Here is a 21,569-nt window from a genome sequence, read left to right on the forward strand (position 1 = left end):
TCCAGGCGGGGCCTAACGCAGGGGTGTAGCTGGTGAGGGCCGCTGGGGTCTCTGCTGAGTGCTTTTCTTCGGCTCTAGGTTTACCTGATCAAGTGCTGCGCTCACCTGACGTCAACAGTAAGTCTTTTGTGCTCACAAGGATGCCGGGGTGCCCCTGGCCCCCGAGGAGGGTGGATGGTCCATGGGGCTTCCAGATTAAAACCCCAGAATGCACTGTATCACTCTTTGTAGTGACCTGAGGGAACAGAACACCGGCCAGGCCAGTGTGACTGGGGGAAAGAGGGAAGAGTGAGGCTGTGCTGGGGGTCAGGGGACAGACCTGGGGGCTCAGGTGAAAAAGGCGTCCTGGGGGGGCAGAGAAGGGAGGGGAGGGAGGCCCGGGGCTGAGAAGCAAGTGAAATGAGACTGAAAGTGAAGAGGTTAGTTTGGGAAAAGGTGACTTAGCTCCAGGCCTGCTTCACCCACACACTGCGGTGTCTTCAGACTGCTTAGGAAGCGGTCAGTGAAGGTGCCCATTGGTGAAGTGGATGCAGAGTATTCGTCTTCGGCTGTGATTCAGAACAGCTCTACCTGATGCTCAGATAGGTCTTTGGGAGGCCAGTAGAGGGCCTTGCCTGGTCGCTTCACAGCAGATGGAGGGGTGGGTGGGCGGATGGACGGATGGTCTTGTCCTGGTGGAGTCATGCAGGCGTCCATTGCAGGTGGGCCTGAGCCAGGCCCCGGAGGGAGAAGTGGAGACAGCGAGCACACGGATGAGGACAGAGAACAGGACACAGGGGCCCAGGCCCAGCCCGTTGGAAGCAAAGTAAGTCTTCCCCCAGCCCCGCCCTCCCTGATGCTGGAGGCTCGGATTCCGATGTCCTGAGAATCTCAGGCTCTCCATCCCTCCGCGGGCCGGGAGCACGAAGAGCCGCCTGCCTCCACCGTGCCCCGCAGCCTCTGAGATCACTGAGCTCCAAGCAGCAGTGTGCTCTCGGCACAGGTCCCTCCGTAGGAAACCCCAGAGCAAGCTGCAGGGAGGCGGGGCCTGCAGAGAGGCCTTCCTGGACCTCCAGCCCTGCCTGGACATCCGGCCAGCGTCCTCCGGGCACGTGGTCGTGAGGGCACTGGTGTCCCCCGGAAACAGCCTTTGCACCTTTCAGGGAAGCGAACCCCCTCCGGCTTTCCCCTGTGAACGTCCTTGCTTTTGTTTATAGCTGGCCGTGAGCCTTGTTTTTTATTGGTGTCTGCTTCTGCTTTCACTTCTTTTTTAACTTATTTTTGGTGATAAAGACAAGCAAAGTAATCCCCGGGGTTTCTGGGCAGGTTGACAGAAGGGCAGCAGGAGGGAGGGGAGGGGCGGGGCGGGCGGTGATGTTGGCTGGAGCCCCTTGGAGAGCAACAGGGTCTCTGAGAACCATGCCGGCTGGTCTGCGCAGCTGGTCCCCGGGGACCGTAGGCATCTTTTTATGAGAAAATTGTATATGTCTCGCTGACTAAGCTCAGCGAGTGCTCTCCAGTGTTGAATGTTCCCTACACAATACGTTTAAAGGATGGAAACCATGATGAGGGAAGGATTCGGAATAAACTCTGCTCTTGCATCTAAAGATGATGGAGCTCTCTGGAGCCCCCCTCCCCGCTCTGCTTCCCCGCGCTGGGCACCCCTCATTTGCTAAAGTGTGAGGGGTGAGAAGCACCCATCGGCCCAGAGAAGCCTGCCTGCCCCCCAGGGCAGCACTGCTGGGCCGTGTGCAGCCGTGTGCCCGTCGGGGGCTGAGCGGACGATTCCTTCTGCTCTTCTAAGAGGCGCTGGGGATGCAGAGCCTGTGATGGGTGGGGGGCTCTGGGCGGCCCCCGGCGCCGCCGCAGATGGTGGCTGTGCCCTTGGAGATGCCCTCCCCGCTGCCCGAGGCGAGGGCGTGTGGCCCTCACAGTCAGGCTGACCCTCTGTCTCCTCTTTCCCGCACCCCTTCCTGCTCAGAAAAAGCGCATCCTGCCCGTTCACGGCTTGGACTTCGAGGCAGACTCTGACGACTCCACTCCGTCCTGCGGGCACCCCCCAAGCCTGTCCTTGGTCTCTGTGGCCGCGGACAACCCGCAGGTCAGTGGGCTCTCTTTTCTGCCCCCGGCCATCCCAGGATAACCTGGGCGACAGGTTTTCAGGCCCCGGGTCGGGGGACAGCATTCTGGGAAACAGTCTGATGGCCATGGGGGCATCACAGGCAGGGGGCCAGCTGGGGTGGGGGGCATAGAAACGTCACACCCTCCGGTCCCTGGAGAGACGGGGTCGGCTGCTCGGAGAAGTGGGGCGCTGGGCAAATGAGTCAGGGCCTTGGGGCGTTCGGGGCGGGTGCCTGTCCCCGTATGAATGCAGAACCCCCGAGACTCAAGAGCGAGGGCAGAGGAACAGCATCGCCCTGGGGTCGGACAGGGCCCAGCATGTGCCTGCACTCACTGCGGCTCATCACTGGGGTCCCTCTGCTTCATCGCCCAAACGAGGGTAGCCTTGTGGGCGGAACGGGCTGCCGTTAATACTTACACCAGGACACGCGGCCTCCATGGGGGCCGCCCAGGAGAACCGGCCATGTAGTCACTGCTCCCTAGCTGTGTGCCCTTGGCCTGGGACCCTGCGTGAGGCTCCATCCCCTCGCCTCACCTGGACAAGGGCTGATCCTCTCAGCCTCACAGGATCCCTTTCCAAAGGCACTAGAGGCTGAGCCCGGCACACACAGGACCATCACACACAGCACGGGCAGCTGGGGCACGAGCCCCAGAGCGAGGACGCCCTCGGCTGGAGCCCTGACATCTCAGTTCCCCGGGCTCAAATGGCACCAGCCCAGAGCTGGGGCCAGGCTCGGTCTTCCGGGGCTGATCTGCAGACGCCTGCGGGCGGGGGCGCAACAGAGCAGGGAGCTGGGAGCCAGCACCCAAAAGGTCTTTGGGCCACGGGTTCTGCTCCAGCGGCAAGTCCGGAGCCCTTTGAAATGAAAGGGAATTGAGTCTCCAGGAGCAGAGAGGATGGGTGTCCAGTGTTCGGTCGGTCAGATGATGCCTGGAAACCCTCAAGACTTGGACTGGAAAGGCCCACATTCCAAGGAGCTGCCCTTTCCCAGTAAAACCTGCCAACAGGCCCCATGTGCTCAGGCCCTCACAGATGAGCCCTGCGGGGAGGAGACCACCTCCCAGGAACCCGTGGATGAGGCTGATGCCAGGGCCTCTGGGTGCCACCCCCGTCCAGAAGGGCAGATGGCCAGCCTCTCGCCTGCCGGACCAGACGCCCTCGCTGAGCTCTGCCTGCCGGGAGAGTCTTGCACGATGGCCCCGGGGACCACTGCGACACCTGGTAGGTGCCCTTGACCACCGTGTTCCGCGCGGGCTCTGCGTGGAGGAGAGGGTCGCTGGCAGCCTGCCCCACCACCCCGATCTGTGCCAGCCCCTGACTGGCTTACAGTGCGTAGCCCCTTCTTCACTCTGACTCTTCAGCATGGGCAGTCCTGGCACACGCCATCAACCTCTGCTCCCCTGGGCTGCGCGCTTCCCTGGTAACACTCAGAAGTACCAACATTGACGCCTGCCCTGGCCACACAGCTCACTGCCACCTTGGATGGGGGGACATCGAGCAGGACTGGGGTAGGGACGTGCAGGTGTCCCTGAGATGATAGGATCACTGGTCACCCGGACCGACCCCCTTAACCACAGGACAGGGCAGCTCCAAACCTGGGGCGCCACCTCCCTTCCAGCTATGACTCGGGAGGTCCCTAAGTGCTGAGACCCTAGTTTAAATCCTCAGTTTAATTTTGTTGTCAGACAGTCGGCTTCCTGATGAAATCCCGAATCACTGTCTGTTCCTGGGCCCTGGGGGAGTGTGCACTGGGGTCCGGGGTTCAGGTACCCTCGTGATGAAGGAGCAGATGAGACCCCAGAAGCAGCACGGGCTGCTTCCCACCGACCTGCTGCCACGTGGCTGCAGCGTGGGACCAGCTGCCGGGGAAAGGTGGTTAAGATGCCGTCTGCCAGGAAGTGGGCCGGCTTTCCATGTTCCCTTTTCATTATATTATAGGGACTGTAAGCTCATGATTCACACGCCCATTAGGATCCTGGAGGCGTCTGGGGGCAGCGGGAGGGCAGCTTTACTTCCCCTTAAACAATCAGTAAACGAATCTACATCGACCAAGTCACAGGATGAAGACTCAGACACACGCATTTCCTCCCAGAATCCCTAATCAACACTGGCACGTGGATGGGGTGGCAGCGGGGAGAGGGAGAGGCTGAGACAGACGGTATCGAGCTGGGAAATGCGCCTGGGAGGCAGGCAGCTCTGAGTTTCAAGCCCAGCTCTTTCGACCAACTCACCACCCGATTTCATTGATTCTAAGACACATTTGTCACCTCGTCTCACATTGGGAGCGTCTTACAGCGAGTGTGGTAGAAGAGAGTGTGTTGGAGATAGATTGGCAGTGTTGTCTCTTAATAGTGCATCAGACAAGCTACAAGATCTGCGATTTAAAGGCGTGTGGTGTGTGCTTGAACAAACCTCTGAACCGCCGTGCCTCGGTTTCCTCGTTGTAAAATAGGGTTAGTGCCTAACTCAGCGCACTGTTGCGGCCTCGAAATGGGATGGTTGCATCTGTTAGCCCTTGAGCCCTTGGTTGCATCTGTTAGCCCCTGAGACATAATGGCCCATCACAAACTTACCAGCTTAAAACAACACACATTTATGAGCTTACGGGGGCCAGGCATCCAACACGGCATCGCCAGGTCATTAGTGCACGTCTCCCAGGCTGAAACCACAGTGTCCACGGGGCCAGAGTCTCAGCTGGAGCTCAGGGCCTTGCCCCCAAGTCGTTCAGGGTGCTGGCAGGGCCATGTGGCCGGCTGCACGTCAAGCACAGAAACAGCTCGTGCAGCTGATTCCTGGGACCCTGGCTCCTGTGGGGCGCCTCACAGGAGGGTCAAGCCCTCCCCCTCCCGGCACGGCTGGATGTGGTGCCCTCCAGGCCAACCTGGAGCTCTGGGGGTACTTTCTGGTGAGAACATGGGGCTCTTCCACCAACAGAGCCCAGGAATAAGCGTCTCAGGCCACACGGTAGGTGACCCGTGCCCACGAGAGTCTGCGAATCACTAGGCTGGCAGGAAAAGCAGTCCCCGGTGACCAATGTGGAAAGACTTCCCAAAGTCACCTCCACTCGTGGAAACTTCCCGGGACGCGTGTCCGCCACACCCGAGGCGCGTGGAAGTCCGTGTGATGTAATTATATTACATTTGCTTTGCCCACCTGGCTTTCCTACCCTGGAGCCCCCCGTGAGTGCTGGCGGGGCAGGGGCTTCTGCTCCTGAAATTCCGAGTGTGGGACCGTGGACTCTGTTCCATTCTTACTTGGTTTAGGGATCTCAGCCCCATAATATCAATGGAGTAGAATCATATCTCCGTTTTCTTCGATTTCTGATTTCTCTTCATTGGCGAAAATGCCCATTGGCTTTCAGCTTTTCACTCCAAATAATCCAAACCCACTCTTCCTCCAAAGGAACAAATGTCCTCTGGAATGAGCAGCTCCCATCCCACTATCTGGCCGACGTGGACACCTCAGATGAAGAAAGCATCTGGGCTCAGAGGGTGTCCTCTCACCATCCCAGACGGAGAGGCCAGACCTTGTCTGAGAAGCAGGTAAGGCGGCCGGAAAGAATGCATTCTAGTTGCTTCTTTGGGTGGTGCCTTTTTACCTTAACATCAGTTCATTGCTGAGAAATTAAAAGTACTTCAAAACTATAAAACTGCACAAGCCTGCTCAGCAGAGATGTGCAGTGTCAGAAGCCCTGGGACGAGGGGTGTGGTCCAGCGCTGCAGCCACAGGCTACAGACTGTTCTCCAGGGCCTTGGGGATAACAAGCAGGGCTGCCAGCGGGCCGGGCCTTTGCTGAGCCCTCTGCTTCCGTCCGCACCCGCTTCCCCCTCTGATCTGCCCGGGGCTCACCCTTCCCGGGCTCGGACGTTGGGGGGGCCCTTCCTCAGTCTAAGCTGACCTAGAACAGGTTAGGGGCCCTTCCAGCCTCAGTCCCTTCACAGCTGTGCTCCGGAAGTGAATGATCTGCGAAGAGGAGCGCCTGACTTGTAGAAGGTGCCTTTCTTTTTTTTTTTTTTTTTTTGCGGTACGCGGGCCTCTCACTGTTGTGGCCTCTCCCGTTGCGGAGCACAGGCTCCGGACGCGCAGGCTCAGCGGCCATGGCTCACGGGCCCAGCCGCTTCGCAGCATGTGGGATCTTCCCGGACTGGGGCACGAACCCGCGTCCCCTGCATCGGCAGGCGGACTCTCAACCACTGCGCCACCAGGGAAGGCCAAGAAGGTGCCTTTCTTCGCATGGCTTTCTGGTGGATCAGTGTCAGGTGTTTTGTTATTTGTTTTGGGAGGTTTTTTTGTTGTTCTAAAATTGATCTAAAACGTCAACAGGGCAGAAGCATGGAGTTTCTAAACTCTGCGTCTCCCCCTGCAGAGTCAGTGCCTGCAGGCCCAGCTGGCTCTCTTCCCTATAATATCACCCGGCAGCATGGCCCGACCCCGGGGCTGGACGTACCCCCTGCTCTGACCTCCGCCTCTGAGAGAAGCCACTGACCCTTTGCCCTGAGCACAGCAGGGCACGAAAGGCCCTCAGGAGGCCTGCAGTGAAGACCCCGCTCTCTGCCATTCAACCCAGGGGCTCACTCTTCTTTTATGGAACAGGGGAGATGCTGATGCAAGGAAGTGTCCTTTGATTCAGACCAGGGAGTGACTGGCTTGGCCCCTGGGAAGGCTGCGGGATGATGGTGGAGGGCCAGTGCGGCCAGGACGGACACCTCCCCAGGGCAGAGACAGAGACCTCCCCGGGTCAGAGACCTCCCCAGGGCAGAGACAGAGACCTCCCCAGGGCAGAGACAGAGACCTCCCCAGGGCAGAGACAGAGACCTCCCTGGGTGGCAGAATCACCACTGGCAGAGAAGTTCCCAGTGTCCAGGCCAGAAGACAATGGGATAAAGACTAGAATTAAATTGTCTATTTTCAGCAAGTTTTTAATTTAGCAGCTTTAGTGACATTCAGTAAAACACATATCCCGGTATTTAGTCCTACTGACACCAGTCATCCTTTATGCCTCCTTGAAAATTACTCTGTTTCATGCTTGTATCTTGTCTCTGGAATTCTTCTTCTTCATTTCTTTCTCTTGACTTCATTTACTTCCACTGACTTCACCTGCATCTTTGTGAAAAGGGAATCAGGCAGTGTAAAGAGCGGCCTCCAGAGGGCAGTAGCGTCCCTGTGCATCGGGGAAGACCCAGGGCCGACTCTTACAGGACTCACAGACATGCCTTGGGGATTCGAGAGTTCTCGAGAATAATGTACTGTTGGGGTCCGTCTGAATGGTCCTCCCCTGACCTGTTGCCTGTCTTCGCATCTGTACTCGCGGTCGGGACTTTCTGGGTGAGGGATAGTCAGCAAAGACTTTCTATAAATAATCACTCATGCTGAGAGGGAGGCCAGAGAGAGCACAGCACGTGGTACCAAGGACGGATGCTTCCAAGGGGCTGAGATCAAGGAGGTGCAGGAAACGGAGCCCTGGCACGCACCCTGCCCCAAGTGGTGGGTAGTGAGCCCCTGGTGCCCCAAGAGCGCAGGCTAAAGACACTGACTCGGTTTCCCCACGAAAGCCTCACTGGTGCCAAACTACAGTCGCTCATTTTCCTCCTCTGTCTGCACTGCATTCCTAAATTGTAAATCTGGGTTTTGCTGCAAACGTGTTGGAAACACCGGAAGTTCATTCCAAGTTGCCGTCCGTGCGTCCAGATAGCATGTAATTTACCTGGACGGAGCTCACACAGGACAGAGCGGCTCCCGCTTTGGGCCGAAGGGAGGGGCACGAGCAACTTTGGGCCCCTGAGCACCTGAGAGACAGGTGTTCGCTGGGGGGTGTCTACAGGGGGCCAACGGCTCTTGATCCCAGATGGAAAACCGGGACGCGTCCAGGCTGTCCTGGCGGCATGCGGACAGGCTCTCTTGCTCAGAGAAAACCACCAGCCCGCAGCTCACCTCCCATTCCGAGGGCTGTGGTCTCTCCACGGCTCTGTGCTGCCCCCAGCTCGTGTCCCTCCTCCATCAGGACGAGAACTTTCCGAGCTCTCGTCGTGGGATGCTTTCCTTTCTCTTTCGCTCTGGAGGTGGTACTTCACTGTGCCGGTGCCGGACCCTGGTTGGGTCAGCTCTTATTCTCCTGCCGTGGGTTCATGCCCACCACGCTCCCCGGGGACACACGACTGTCTGCTGAGCATCCCCCTCCCAGGTATTGATCGCTGCCTCTCAGGTGCCATGAGTGCACCCACAGCTGGTCTCAGTTACCAGCAGCCACTCGAGGCTGGGGCCACTCCCGCCGAAACCCTCGTGTTGAAGCTTCTCAGCTTGTGTTCTTCTCTGGGCAGATTTGCCCACTCAGAGCCCTCGGTGCTGTGAAGATCAAACTAATTACCTGCGGAACAATGCAAAAGCGTCTTACCAGCCTGCTGGAGCCATCTCCCTCTTTTAAAACAAGGTGGACCACAGAGGAGATAATGGCAGGCCAGATGCATCTGCCGGGCTTGGAAGAAAACAGGAGAATTGATTTTCTCATTTCCCGGCCTGGGAGTTAATAGACTCTGGTGACTCAAGAGCTGGTGACTCAAGGTATGAGCCAGTCGCACTTTCAGGTCATCACCTGGCAGGCCTCCTGGCCCACGCTGACCCGGGGCTCTGACTTTTAGTTTGAGCAGCCTGGCATAATCAATTCACACCTTCCTGTGCACCTCAGGTTCAGCAGTGACAATGGCTGCGCCACGGCAGTGACGCTGAATGTGTCACCTGTCCTGCTTTATTCATCCTCCCAACGCCCCCGCCTCCGCTTCTGGTACCGCTCCCAGCTTCTGCTTGGCGTTCCAGAGCCCCGGCTGTCAGAAAATGGGCCTCACAGTTACCTTCCCAGGGCACATGACGAATGGTGGCCTGACCTTTCCTTCCACTGCTTGGGAATTTGGTGCTCCCGAGGTGGTAGGTGCCAGTGTCCTGCTGGCCGGAGTGGCTCTGTCCTCCAGCCACTGAATCCCTCCCTCTGCTGCAGATCTCTGAGCGGAGCAAGTACATGTCAGCCGGGGACCGCCTGCTGACCCGCTGAAGCCCCTTTGTTAAGGGAGGTTGAGGCACCAACACGGGCTTTGCAAGGAAGACTCTCGATTGGGAGCTCATGCATGGGGCTCAGAGAGCTGAACGGGTTTCCACCGTACAGCTGGGGGGGGGGCGGGCGTCTGCCCCCTCCAGGCCCCTGCTGTCCGCTGTGCTACAGCTGGGGGGGGGGCGGGCGTCTGCCCCGTCCAGGCCCCTGCCGTCCGCTGTGCTACAGCTGGGGGGGGGGGGCAGGCGTCTGCCCCGTCCAGGCCCCTGCCGTCCGCTGTGCTACAGCTGGGGTGGGGGGGGGGGGCGTCTGCCCCGTCCAGGCCCCTGCTGTCCGCTGTGCTACAGCTGGGGGGGGGGCGTCTGCCCCGTCCAGGCCCCTGCCGTCCGCTGTGCGCGGAGCCTGGGCATCTGTGGGCCCAGCCACAGGTGCAGAACTCAGAGGGGCGCAGGTGTGCAGCCTTTGGTGCGGATGTAACGAGAGAGGGGCTGGGAAGTCAGAGCAGCGAAGACCCGGGGACCTCGCTTGGTCCTGCAGTATCCGGCCTGGGGGTCCAGGCCGTTGGAGCGGGCAGGGGTCTCCTGCCCACCCTGTGTGTGAGGGTGTACCCAGCGCACAGGGGCCACCTTCTGGGGAGTGAATGGAACAGAACCCTTGGTCTAATGCACATGTGCGTCTGAGAGACAGACAGACAGCCGGGTAGCTGTGGGCGTAGGGGCGGCGATGCTCAGGCCCTGCCTCGAGTCTGCCTGAGCCACGGCCCCGGTTCAGCACCCGGCCCCCTCCCTGCAGCGCCCAAGGGCTCTGGAGATCAGCTCCGGTGGCAGCTGGGGTGGGCAGTGGGAGCCACGCGCCCCCAGGGCCACAGCCACCTTCACCCACGGAGGTGCCCTCCTCTGACACCCTCTGTGGGCCGGCGGGGCCAGGCTGACCCAGAGACAGAGTTTCAGTCCCCGGTTTTTAGCTGAGGAAACAGGCCCAGGCTCTCAGGAGGGGAACTCCAGAGCCCGTGGCCGGCAGGGAACACACTCTGAAGCGCCCCTGCGCAGGTCTGGGAGAGGCCCTCTGCCCCTCAGGATGCTTTCAGGACAGGCCTTCTCACCTGAGTCTGTGACAGGTGTCCCCCACGCAGGCCCGGTAGCCCGCAGGACCCCAGGGCTCACCCCCAGCCACCCAGACCCCAGGCTGCCTCCACCCCGTCCTGGAGGCTGACCCAGATCCCCCTCTGGACCTCGCTCTCCCCCACCAGCATCACCAGGGCAACCCGTGCCCCTCTTTGCCAGGGGCCAAAGGGTTCCCAGGACATAGGGCTTTCGGGGTTCAAACTTGGATACCTTGGTCACCCCAGCTGTATCCTGTCGTGCTGGCCAGCTGCCATCACGTGTATATGTGTTTGTATGCATACATGTGTGTTGGACATGCGTGCGTGTGTGTGTGTGTCTGTATGTGTGGGGTTTTTATTTACCAGGTAGAAGCAGCGCCCCCTTCTGACAGCAGCTCATAAATCCCCACCCCACACCCTCATCAGCTCCTGCCTGGGGTGGCCTCAGGTTCCCATTTCTCAAGGGGATTCTGAAGTTTCTCAACCTCATTTGCTCTGAAAGATTTATTCCCAGCAGACCCAATAGAATCTACCCTCCGAACGTCACAGGGGTTCTCTTCACCCGCTGGGGCCTCTGAGGAGATTTGCTTTTTGAGCGTCTTCGGGAAATTGGGAGCCTGTAGAAAGGGGTCCCAGTAGACGTGCCGCTTCCCCGTCAGCTCACCCCAGCCCTCGGCACTCGTCTGCGAGCCTGCTTGGTTCCATTCACAGAGAAAATTAAGTGATAGCCAGCACTGCCCTCTGCTTGCCAGGAGCACCCGGGGCCGAGGGGGCGGAAGGCGGCCCGACGGGCACCGTGGGTGTGAGTAACGTCGTGGTGCAGAAGCCCCCCTCCCAGCAGCAGCGTCAGCGGGTGACTCACTCCCCGAAGGAAGGGACGGGGAGGGGGATCTCAGAGTCCCGGAAGGCAGTCCTGGGGGGACCCTCACCTCACACTCTGACGTCTGCTTTGTGGGCCGAAGGAGAGGCAGCCAGTGAGTGAATGAGCGACCGGCCTCCCTGCTCACGTCCCCCCGCCGACCCCCAGGGAGCCCTCTGCCTGGCAAACTGAGAACAGGCTGTGGAAACGGGAGGCCAGTTAAGAGGCTGGTGGATCGTCCAGGCAGGACAAGGTGGTGGGTGAACCAGGCAGGGCAGCAGAGGTGATGGGAGGTGGACCCTGGGTACCTGTTGAAGGCAGAGCCAGTGGGGATGGATTCAGGACGAGAGAAAGAGAGGGGTCAGATGACACCAGGGTTTTGGCCTGAGCAAGCTCTGTGGGATGGAATTGCCCTGAACTTTTTTTTTTTTTTTTTGGCTGTGTTGGGTCTTCGTTGCTGCGTGCGGGCTTTCGCTAGTTGCGGCGAGTGGGGGCTACTCTTTGTTGCAGTGCGTGGGCTACTCATCGCTGTGGCTTCTCTTGTTGGGAGCACGGGCTCTAGGCACACGGACTTCAGTAGCTGTGGTGCACGGGCTCTAGAGCTCAGGCTCAGTAGTTGTGGCGCACGGGCTTAGTTGCTCTGTGGCATGTGGGATCGTCCCAGACCAGGGATCAAACCTGTGTCCCCTGCATTGGCAGGTGGATTCTTAACCACTTTGCTACCAGGGAAGTCCCTGCCCTTAACTTTTAAATCTCGTTACCCCCTCGCAAGTCATTTTGGCTGTAAAGGGCAGTTGGGATAATTTGGCCATTTTTCTGGTTTTTTCACATGACTCTGGTCACTTCTTAAAACCGACACACTGAATGCCTTCACATGAAGCTCGTGTCCACAGGCAGATGAAACACATAGCTGCTCAGTGAACCGCTGGCTGGAGTGCAGGAACGGGTAGCAGCCAGAGCTTACTGCAGTCTAGGCCCTGGTATGATGCTTACTGAGTGAGGCTGGGCAAAGGAGGGGCTCTGAGCATCCTTTCCCCACCTGTAGAATTAGGGTAAGAGCTGGAATCAATGAGGGACTCCCACCCCCTTATAGAGACTTAGAAAATTATGACCAAAGAATACAACCTTGGGGCTTCCCTGGTGGTGCAGTGGTTGAGAGTCCACCTGCCAATGCAGGGGACACGGGTTCGTGCCCCGGTCCGGGAGGATCCCACATGCCGCGGAGCAGCTGGGCCCGTGAGCCATGGCCGCTGGGCCTGCGCATCCGGAGCCTGTGCTCCGCAACGGGAGAGGCCACAGCAGTGAGAGGCCCACGTAACGAAAAAAAAAAAAAAGAATACAACCCTGAAAAATAATTTCAAGAAACAGAGGCCTAGCTAAACTCTGGAGAAGAGATTTCCAGAAATAAGCACTGTTTAGCTCTGAGTTTCTCACCAGCCAAGGCAGATATATAGATATTCTGGGCTGTAGGAATCTCCTCCAAGTCCACCCTGGTGGCAAACTTCCCTGGCGCTAGATTCAGGAAGGGGTGAGTGGGAAAGGGTGCTACTCACTGTGTCATGGAAAACATCACTGAGAGGTTCACACGACTTTGCAGTTTTCCAAGAGTCACAAGTACACTGTAGACACTTCTCAGTCAGCTCCAGACCCGCGTCTAGGAGTATGATTCCTTTGCAAAGCCGACAGGAGGCTCGTGGGAGAGACTGTGGACACAGAGCCTGGTACACAGAGACATAGCATGGACAGTGGACATGCGTGCTGTAGCGTTTATGCAAGTTCAGGACCCACCCCCGAGCCCTAGGGTGATGATGAGGCCACACGGCCGTCGTGTACTTCAGTCTTATCACGGGGGGGACCGAGAAAAACCCCGAGAACAGACTTGTCAGCACCCCGTGGCCTCAGCTGGCGGATGCAGACAGTCCGGGCTGAGGTCTTGGTTTGGCGCCATGAGGATGCTTAAACCCTAGGAAGTGGCTTGGGGACCCAGTTTGGGAACAGAGAGAAGTTGAAAAATGGTGCGTCTCGGGTGGCCTGGGTGCTGTTAGGATCGCCAGGAACATCCCACCCTTCGGGGCCTGGTTCTGGAGCACAGGCGGCGCGGGCCCCTTGGCCGAGCTCGTGTGGGGCGTAGATGAGGCCGCAGCTCCGGCCAAGCCCCCGGGGTGCTGGGGGCCGGTGCTTTCCGGAGCCCTGCTTCTGCTTTCAGCGCTTCCAGGTGACCGACCGGCTGAGATCAGCCACTCATCCATCTCAGTGTCCAGTTGGCAGCAAGCCCACAGGTGCCGACATGGAAGAGGCGGCCCTAAAGAGAAGACTGGAGGCCTTGATCAGCCGCGCCGGTGACCAGCGGGCCTCATCCGAGGAGGAGGGCAAGGACGGAGGGGCGGAGCAGGGCAGCAGCGTCCCCAGCGAGGAGGTGAGGCTGCCTGAGCGACCCCTGCAGCACACACTCGGAGGCAGGGCCGGGGGGGCCTGGCCCCAGCTGCGCACGGCGCCCCACCGCGGGCTGCCCGGCTGGCCAGGCCGCTCCTGGCGCAGCGAAAGGGGCACCTTCAGGATGGGACGTGCGTTGGGGCGAGCCCTGCGGTCTCCCCCGCTGGTGGTCACATGCGGCGCTTCCCTCTCCTAGGTGTGCACGGCTGCAGGCCAAACGCCCAGCCGGGAGAAGGGGGCCCGGGGCCCCCAGGACCCCGTGCAGCCCAGCAGGACCACAGACGAGGAGCTGTCGCAGCTGGAGGACAGAGTGGCCGCCACGGCCTCTCAGGTGCAGCGGACAGAGAGCGAGGTAGCCCCGGCGGCCCCGGGAGCAGGCGGCTCCCCCAGATAGATAGTGGGGGCCCTGGAGGCCTGGCAAGGGTGGTCAGCCCCCCGAAGGGCTCACACACAGGGAGCCCACGTTGTCGGCTCCAGGACAGGCTCCTGGGGCTTTCCGTGGAATCACTGTCCACGCCACGCCCTGCGCCCCACCCCTGCCCATTTCCCTTTTAGGTTGACAAGAGACAGGTGGCGTTTTCAGCCACGGAAGGAAGATGCTGACACTTACCCCTCCCTGCCCCATGGGGAGGGCTTCTCCAGAAGCAGGCTTAGATTTTAGGACAGCCCCGGGGCTCAGGACCAGACTCTGACGGAGGGGCATCCTGTAAACTTGGGTCCCGGGCTTGAGTTAGGGTAGGAGGTGTGTTAGTGGTGTGCAAAGGTCAAAGGACAGAGCCAGGGTCTCCCAGAGACAGTCAAGGTGATTGGGCTCTGCTCTGCCCTCCCCCTGCTGACCCCAGAGGAGAGGAGGTCTGCCCGTCCGAGTGCAGGGGACCCAGCACCCACTGTCCATTCATTCCAGCTTCTTTTCTCTTCAGCAAGTGCCCTTCCGTCCCCAAGGAAGAAGGGGCGCCTCCCCAGGCCGTGCACCTTAGGGGGCGCAAGTGAGCCTGAGAACTTTGCATTCATTTATTCCTTCCTATGGAGCCAACAGTTCTCAGTCGGGATCCCAAGTACGGCGGGCATTGTGTAGACACAAAAGATGCAGCTATGAGCTCCTCAGAGCAAGCCCCTGCGTTCCTGGAGCTTGTGCTTCTAGTGGGAGGAGACAGAACAAGTCGACGAGGCTGAGGAGAGGGTAGCCCCAGGGAGCGCTCGGATGGGGCTGCCTCGAAGGGTGGTCGGGAAGGGATAATACAAGAAGGCAGCCGGGCGAAGGCCCCGAGGCCGTGTCAAATTCGGCGTGTTCGGGGATCCGCAGTGGAGCCCTGCGCCAGAGCCCAGGAATGAGAAGGGGAGTGTCTGGGAGGAGAGCAGATTCCAGAGAGCCCCAAGGACCGTGAGAAGGGTTGGGGGCTGTGGGAGGGATCTGGACGGACCTGAAGGGGGCCCGTTCCTGTTCCCAGAAGCCTCTGCCTTCAGCTCTCCCCCCGTCACTACCCCTCCCTCAATCCCTCATGGATGAGCCCCCAGAGAATGTATGGAGCCCCTCCCCCGCTTGGGGGTGACCCTCCCGACAGCCATGGAAGACGGATGGAAATGGGGCGCCCAGGAAGTGGCCCTGGGCGGGTCACCCATCTTAGGGGAAGCACGATGAAATCGGTGAATCAGGGGCAGCAGCTCCTCCTGTCCTGTGACGTTGAAAGGACGTCCAAGTGACATCTGTCTGTCTGTCTGTGGTTCCGCCAGGTGTCAGATATCGAGTACAGGATTGCAGCCTTGCAGGCTGCAGGGCTCACTGTGAGGACCTCGGCAAAGCCCCGGAAGAAATCCAGCCTCCCGGTGAGTGGAGGGGCCGCAGGGCCCTGGCCAGGAGCACAGGGCAGCCCGGGGCCTGGCAGTGAGAGCCCCCGGGGCAGCCGCCGCCCTCCTCCTTAATCTGCCAGCCTCATGTTTCTGCAGTCAGTGACCTGTGGGCTGCGCTGGGATTCCTTTTCATTTGCTAGTGTTGTTTCTAACGGAAAAGAGTGCTATATGGGAGGACCGTCAGCTCCTGCGTGAGAATTGGAAACACAGCCACGTAGTACACACACACACAAGCACACGCACATGCACACACACACACACACACACACACACACGCTTTAAAGTCCAAAGGAAGCAGGCTGGACAGCACCTCGTGTTGGCGGCCTTCATAAAAGCGCTTTGCAAGGCGGGTGTGACGGTAGCAGGATGGGGACCTGCCCACGACAGAGACCTGAGACCAACATCCTTCCCCCCCGATTCAAGTCGGGAGTCTCCAGACAGATCACAGTATGAGGAAATCTGGCAGAAGGATGATAAATGCTCTTAGGGGAGGCCCAGATGCGGCTGCCGGGATGCCCAATCAAATCTGAATTTCAGATTCACAGCAAGTCATCTTCTAGTATAAGTATTTCCGTGCAATATCTGGGACATACTTACACTAAAAAAATTTAATCATTGTTTATCTGAAGTTCAAAGCCAGCTGGGCGTTCTGTACTTTAATTTGCTAAACCCAGCAGCCCTGGGCGCAGAGCCCTGGAGTGGTGTGTGCTCTGTGGGTGTTGCCGTGCCGTCCCGGCCTTCCAGACCGAGGACTAAAGAGAACACCCTCCGTGTGTCCTGCCCGCCCGCCCTGTGGCAGGAGGTCAGACGAGCAGTCATAAGCACAGGCTCCTTCCCTGTTCTCCAGGTATTTCTTCCCCAGCTTGTTGGGAAGTTGGGCCAGAGTCCTAAGAATCCGCGTGCAGACCCTTCAGATGAGGTCGAGGTACGTGTCACTACATCCAAGCTCGAGAGGCTGGAAGCGGGTGAACGGTTGGCCCGACTTTTCCAGAAGCGTGACAAGTACGGAGGGGGCGGGGGGTGGAGCTGAAACATTGGGACTTTAGAAACCTGGCAAGTCTCACAGGCTGGTCTCCCCATAGGGTGTCTGTCGGGGAAAATCCAGGAAAGCCCAGCCAGGGGAGTGGGAGGGTGGGACAGAGGGCAGAGGGCAGAGGGCAGACCCCAGGCAGGGGAACTGGCTGAGAGGAACACAGAGCCCTGGAGACAGTGCACATCACGGGGGCTGGGTGCTGGGCACGTACTGCCCCCCACGCCCCCCTGTCCTGGGTGACGAACATTCACAGACGTAGCAGGCTCCAGGGCCCGGGGACGGGCCTCCCCTGGGAGCCGCGGGTCCCGGCCGTGGGAGCGAAGCGCGGGAGCCGGTGTGCGCGAAACGGCACAAGGATGGACGCGGGGTATGGGCGGGAGGCACAGAGCAGGCCGTCTGCTCCGGGTCCTGCCTGCTGCCTGATACGCCCCTTGTGAGCTGTGATGAGCACCTAGTCATTTGTGCTTCTCGTGACAACAGCAGTGGGTAGCTCTTCGTAGTTAAAAATGGTATTTTTTTTCCGTCCTTCCATTTGATGTTCAAACAACCTGGTAAGCAGGTGTGGATATCGCCCCTGTTGCACCAGTGCGGAGCCTGAGGGTGGGGGAGGTAGACATACTGGATTGAGACCACACAGACCAGCGACAGGCGGTCTCAGTCCGGCCTCCCAGCCCCACCCTGACCCTCTTCTCGGGGCTGTGGTCTTCCCTGACCTGTCCCGGGAAGCCCAGCCTGAACGTGTCTGCAGCCAGCCTCCTGGTACAGCCCACAAAACCAGCCAGGCTGAATCGCAGGGAGTCAGGCGTTGGCAGGACTTCCAGGGAGTCAGGCCGTTTTGCTCTCAGCTTCCCCCTTGAAGAGGCAAAACAGCGAATGAATTAGCCCAGAGTAGAGAGGTGAGCAACAGGAAAGGGGCAGGGAAAGAAAGGTGGGGGGCCCAGCCGCCATGGGGCGCTGAGAATGTATTAGGTACAGTTAATCTTCCAATATCCTGTACATGGGCTGCTGACTCATTTTCCAGATGAGGAGACAGTTCGGAGAGAAGATGTAAATCGTCCTTGTCACGGTGGTGAGGGGTAGCGATAGGATTTGAACCTGTCTGTGGGGCTGGAACTTGGGCTTTTCCGCGTACCCACCCAAGGCTGCAGTTCTCCGAAAGCTAAGCAGCTCTTTTATATTCCGGCATTTGTTGCGTAACGTATTGATAGCGTGCGTTTTAATATTGTTAAAAGTTCAAAGTTTGCCCAGGAACAGAAGAGAGTTGCCCTGATTAATCCGAATCTGCAGGAATGATGAGAAATCCAAACCTAGCTCCCGGTGTTCCTAACAATTACAGCAAGGTACTGACGCCCAGAGACGGCTTCTTTCTTCCAGGTGGTGACTGTACCCTATCCTGTGAGGAGAAAGCTCAGTGATCACCCCAGAAGTCAAGGTAAGAGTCACCTGCTTCCCTCGTCCCCCAGGCCTGGGAGGTGAGCTCAGGGGCGTGAAAATGGCCAGTCGGGGCCCCATATTTCTGCGTAACCCGTGGGACCCGGCATGTCATGCCACTGATGCCCGAAGGACACTCCAGTGCCCTCGAGCCACCCTCAGGGACCGTTGCAGTGACGTGGTGTCTGGATACCTGGAATTTGCTGCCTGAAGCACATAAGGGTGTTGACGGTGGTGGCAGCGGTGGTTTCCTTGTCCTGCGATGTAAATCGTCCTAATAATGGTGCAAAGCTCCCCACCTTCTAGAGCACAGGACGTAATTAGCCCGCCTTGATGTCTTGGTGGTGACGAGGACATCAGCTTCGTCCTGGACGAAGCATTTGTTTTTATGCTCCTTTTAAAATTTCTTAGGAAGCAAAGACACTTGTTTGGGGTAAGTTTGTGATTAATAAGCACCCCCCCCCGTTTTTCTCAAAGACAAAGATGATGACCCTTTCGATCGGAACTCCGTGTCCCGCGGATCCCTGACACAGAGAAACCCCAGTGGCAGGAAGGAAACCGCCAACCACAGCATTGCGGTAAGTTTTCTCTTTTCACTGAGGCGGCTTTAAAATTCTCTCAGATTGACTTGTTGATATTAAGTTTTTAAAGCAAAGAATTGGGGTACACTAACAGGAATAGTAAAACCAGCAAAAGGTCTAAAGGAAAATCAGAAACATTTCTTAAAGGTACACAGTGTACCAGTGACGGGGTCGCCTGGCCCTGGGGGGCTCTGGGCTTGGGGACGGGGACAGCGCATGAGGCAGTGAGGACTCCCCACGCAGCCCCACCTGCCCACCCAGCGCCATAAAGGTCATTCAGCTGAACCACCTGTGCAGGTGCCGGCGTCAAGGCTGTCCCCCGACTTCCGTGGGAGAGGGCTCTCTGCAGAAAGAACATGAGGTGCTTCCCAAAGCCCAGGGGACATCAGGCTGGACCGGCGGGGTCATGGCCTTGATGCCCGCAGAAGTGCACCTTGCAGCCCCTTCTCTGGCACCACGGTCCTTGGTGTTTGCAGCCGCACGAGAGCCTGGTGAAAGCACCAGCTTTTCTGACGGGCGTGTCAGCTGCCTGGGTGCCCACGGCACCCCACAGACACAGGGCTGCAACGGCGAGAGACAGCTGACCTCTAGGGACCCCAGAGTCATGCCCACGTCCCAGGGGTGGGCATGAGGTCTCAGTGGCCTACGCCAGGTGCAAACACCCCCATCCCCACAGCTGTCCACACTGCGACCACCCAAGCAGTCATTATGGCTTCATGCCGATTACGAGAGTCTGAGTCGACGGCTTCGCTGTCCAGGAAGACAGAGCGACTGCTCTGTTCTTTCCACAAACTCCGTTTTTAATCGGGTTTTCAAAGTTTCTCACAGTACTCATTGCTGATGATTGTGTGCGAGCCTTGTGTCGGCAGACGGGGAGATGGGGCACACGTGTCCGATACAGCCAGCGTTAGGCCGCCCCAGACGACAGGAAAGGACAGAGGGCAGAGGCTCCCTGCCAGGCCCCACCTGAGCCCGGAAGAGGCCGCCTGGACCGTGGCCAGAGCGTGGCCGTCCCCAGGGGCTGATGGCGGGCGATAAGAAATCACCAGCGGGGGCTTGAAAGTCTACATACTTTCAAATTCGAACGCGCCTTCCGTGCTTCAGAGCTTTAGATCGTCACATACTTGCCATCCTTACAGCCCATTTGATGAGGGTCGGTGTCATTGACCCATAGCTGGGGAAACAGGCAGAAAGAGGTTGAGTAAAAAAAAACCCGGCAGGGGGTTGACCGATGCCTCCTGGCCAGCAAGCCCATGTGCGCGTCTGTGTGCTCTCCCGTGTGTGTGTCTGTGTACGTGCCGTGCGTGTTTTTATGTACACACAGTCATATAGCTAAGTGCGTGTCTACCTGTGTGCACACCTGTGTGTTTACATGTTCCTCTGTGCTCGCCCGTGTATTTCTGTGCCCACGCCTGCGTGAGTGTGCGTATGCTCTCGCCCGTGTATCTGTGTGCGTACCCACCTGTGCATGCTGACGTGTCCATGTGTGTTCACAGAAACCCGTGATGACCCACCAGCCCTTAAACGGGAGGTTCGTCTGAACGGGACAGAGCAGGAGTGGCGCCGGTCCTTTTCCTCCACCTCAGCCTCCGTGTCCCTCCACCTGCCCCGCGTTTTCCAATGCACGCAGCCCAGTGGAGGAATGAGAAGAAACCCCGTCTGTGAGCTGACGGCGGTTCTCAGCCCGTCAGCTCTTCACCCACGTTCTTTGATGACCTCCAAGGCGCCCCTGCCCACCTGCTCTGATCCGTGAGAAACATCTAGGCTGACGCGTCTCTCCTTTAGGGTTTAAGCTTTCTGAAGGACACAAAGAAGCTTTTGTTCAGTGATCTTCTAGCCCTTTCACTGCTGGCTTTCTTATGCTGCTTTCATGACCAGAATGGAAAAGGGGTGACTCAGTGACCGCACCAGCCATCTGTACACTCCTGACTGTGTCTGTCGGAGCCAGGGCAGGTGTGTGGGTGCGACTGGACGTCATGACAAGTCACTGAGCTCATGTCCATCTGAATAAGAGGGAGGGATAGACCCCCGCATCTCCTCACACAAACACACCTAGTCTGCAAGTTCCCAGCCTGTGCTTCACAGGCTGGGAGAAAGCACACTGTGGTCGAGGACAGAGCATGCCAGCGGCAGCAAGTGAGCATTTGCTCAAAGCCCGGGTGCAGGTGCAGACCGCCTGCCGGGAGGCACTGGCGGAGCCTGGACGGGCGGGGCCCAGCCTGGCACTCCCACTCGCTGCGGTGGAATCCAGGAGGCCACTTGCCGTCGGTCCGCAGAGGATCTCCAAGTCCTGCTCAGCCTCGGACAGTCTGGGTGTCTGTGTGGCTCATCCAGCCTGAAGGGGAGCCCGCTGGGACCCCCTCCACAGCCGCCTGGAGCACAGTAACCCTGTCTCCCCTCGCTGAGCACGGCTGCGTGCTCAGAGGGACCGGTTTACTGAGTCCTCGGAACAGCGCACTTTGCAGAGGAGGGAACAGAGCCCCGAGTGTGAGGCAGCCTCCCCTGTGATCCTGATACGTTCCGGAGTGACGGGGTCAGCTTTGAGTTTGCTCTCTCAAGTGGTTTGGTGTCTGTGTTCTGTGGTAACTGAAAGAAGAGGTGAATAAATGATGCCCAAGAGCCTTTGATACGAAGACTGACTGTGGACACAGCCCCACCCATGGTTTACAGATTCTGCATCACGAGCTCCCTTCGCGTTTCCACTGAGCCTATAGCATCACGGTCACCGCAGAGACCGTGTCATCGACGGGCTGGCCCGTGGCAGCTCCAGTGCGCTTTTCCGAATCAGCATCTGAGCTGATCTGAATGACTAGGCTTCAGGTTGTGCTGGGATTTGCAGAAAGATGGCTCTGAAACTCCTTCTCAGAATGAAAGCTGCTTGAAATAGTCAGCTCCTAATTCAACGCTGAAAATGATTAAAGGATTCCAGTAAGCCAAAGAGGATCCATCCTTGTCTCCGTGCACCCCTCCTTATTCACAGAGTAAACTAAAGTCAGTGTGAGTTCCTAGCGTCAAGGAAGAGGCAGTCCCGGCTGGCCTGCAGCACTGCCCTGGGTGTGATGGAGCAGGCATGTGAGGCCTTGTGCCCCGGAACCGTAGTGGCCACTTAGCTCCGTTGCTAACTTGAGCTCAGAGAGCTTCC

General features: G+C 58.6%; 1 protein-coding gene across 2 annotated transcripts in view; it reads left to right on the top strand.

Annotated features, from left to right (window-relative positions):
- The window catches only part of MLPH (melanophilin), a 44,372-nt gene extending 23,017 nt beyond the window's left edge, over window positions 1-21,355 (top strand). Inside the window, exons 5-16 of one of the 2 annotated variants that reach the window (XM_079924815.1) lie at window positions 79-117; window positions 702-805; window positions 1,961-2,080; window positions 3,124-3,322; window positions 5,504-5,643; window positions 13,308-13,517; window positions 13,731-13,886; window positions 15,266-15,358; window positions 16,230-16,307; window positions 17,790-17,847; window positions 18,324-18,424; window positions 19,924-21,355. In XM_079924815.1, the coding sequence (XP_079780941.1) occupies window positions 79-117; window positions 702-805; window positions 1,961-2,080; window positions 3,124-3,322; window positions 5,504-5,643; window positions 13,308-13,517; window positions 13,731-13,886; window positions 15,266-15,358; window positions 16,230-16,307; window positions 17,790-17,847; window positions 18,324-18,424; window positions 19,924-19,968 (1,343 nt within the window). In that variant the 3' untranslated portion in view covers window positions 19,969-21,355. The remainder of the gene's footprint in view (window positions 1-78; window positions 118-701; window positions 806-1,960; window positions 2,081-3,123; window positions 3,323-5,503; window positions 5,644-13,307; window positions 13,518-13,730; window positions 13,887-15,265; window positions 15,359-16,229; window positions 16,308-17,789; window positions 17,848-18,323; window positions 18,425-19,923) is intronic. The other variant, XM_079924816.1, reaches the window with a different exon arrangement.
- The last annotated feature ends 214 nt before the right edge of the window (window positions 21,356-21,569 follow it).

Source organism: Stenella coeruleoalba (assembly GCF_951394435.1).
Source record: "Stenella coeruleoalba genome assembly, chromosome: 6".
In the NCBI taxonomy this organism is placed as follows: domain Eukaryota; kingdom Metazoa; phylum Chordata; class Mammalia; order Artiodactyla; family Delphinidae; genus Stenella; species Stenella coeruleoalba.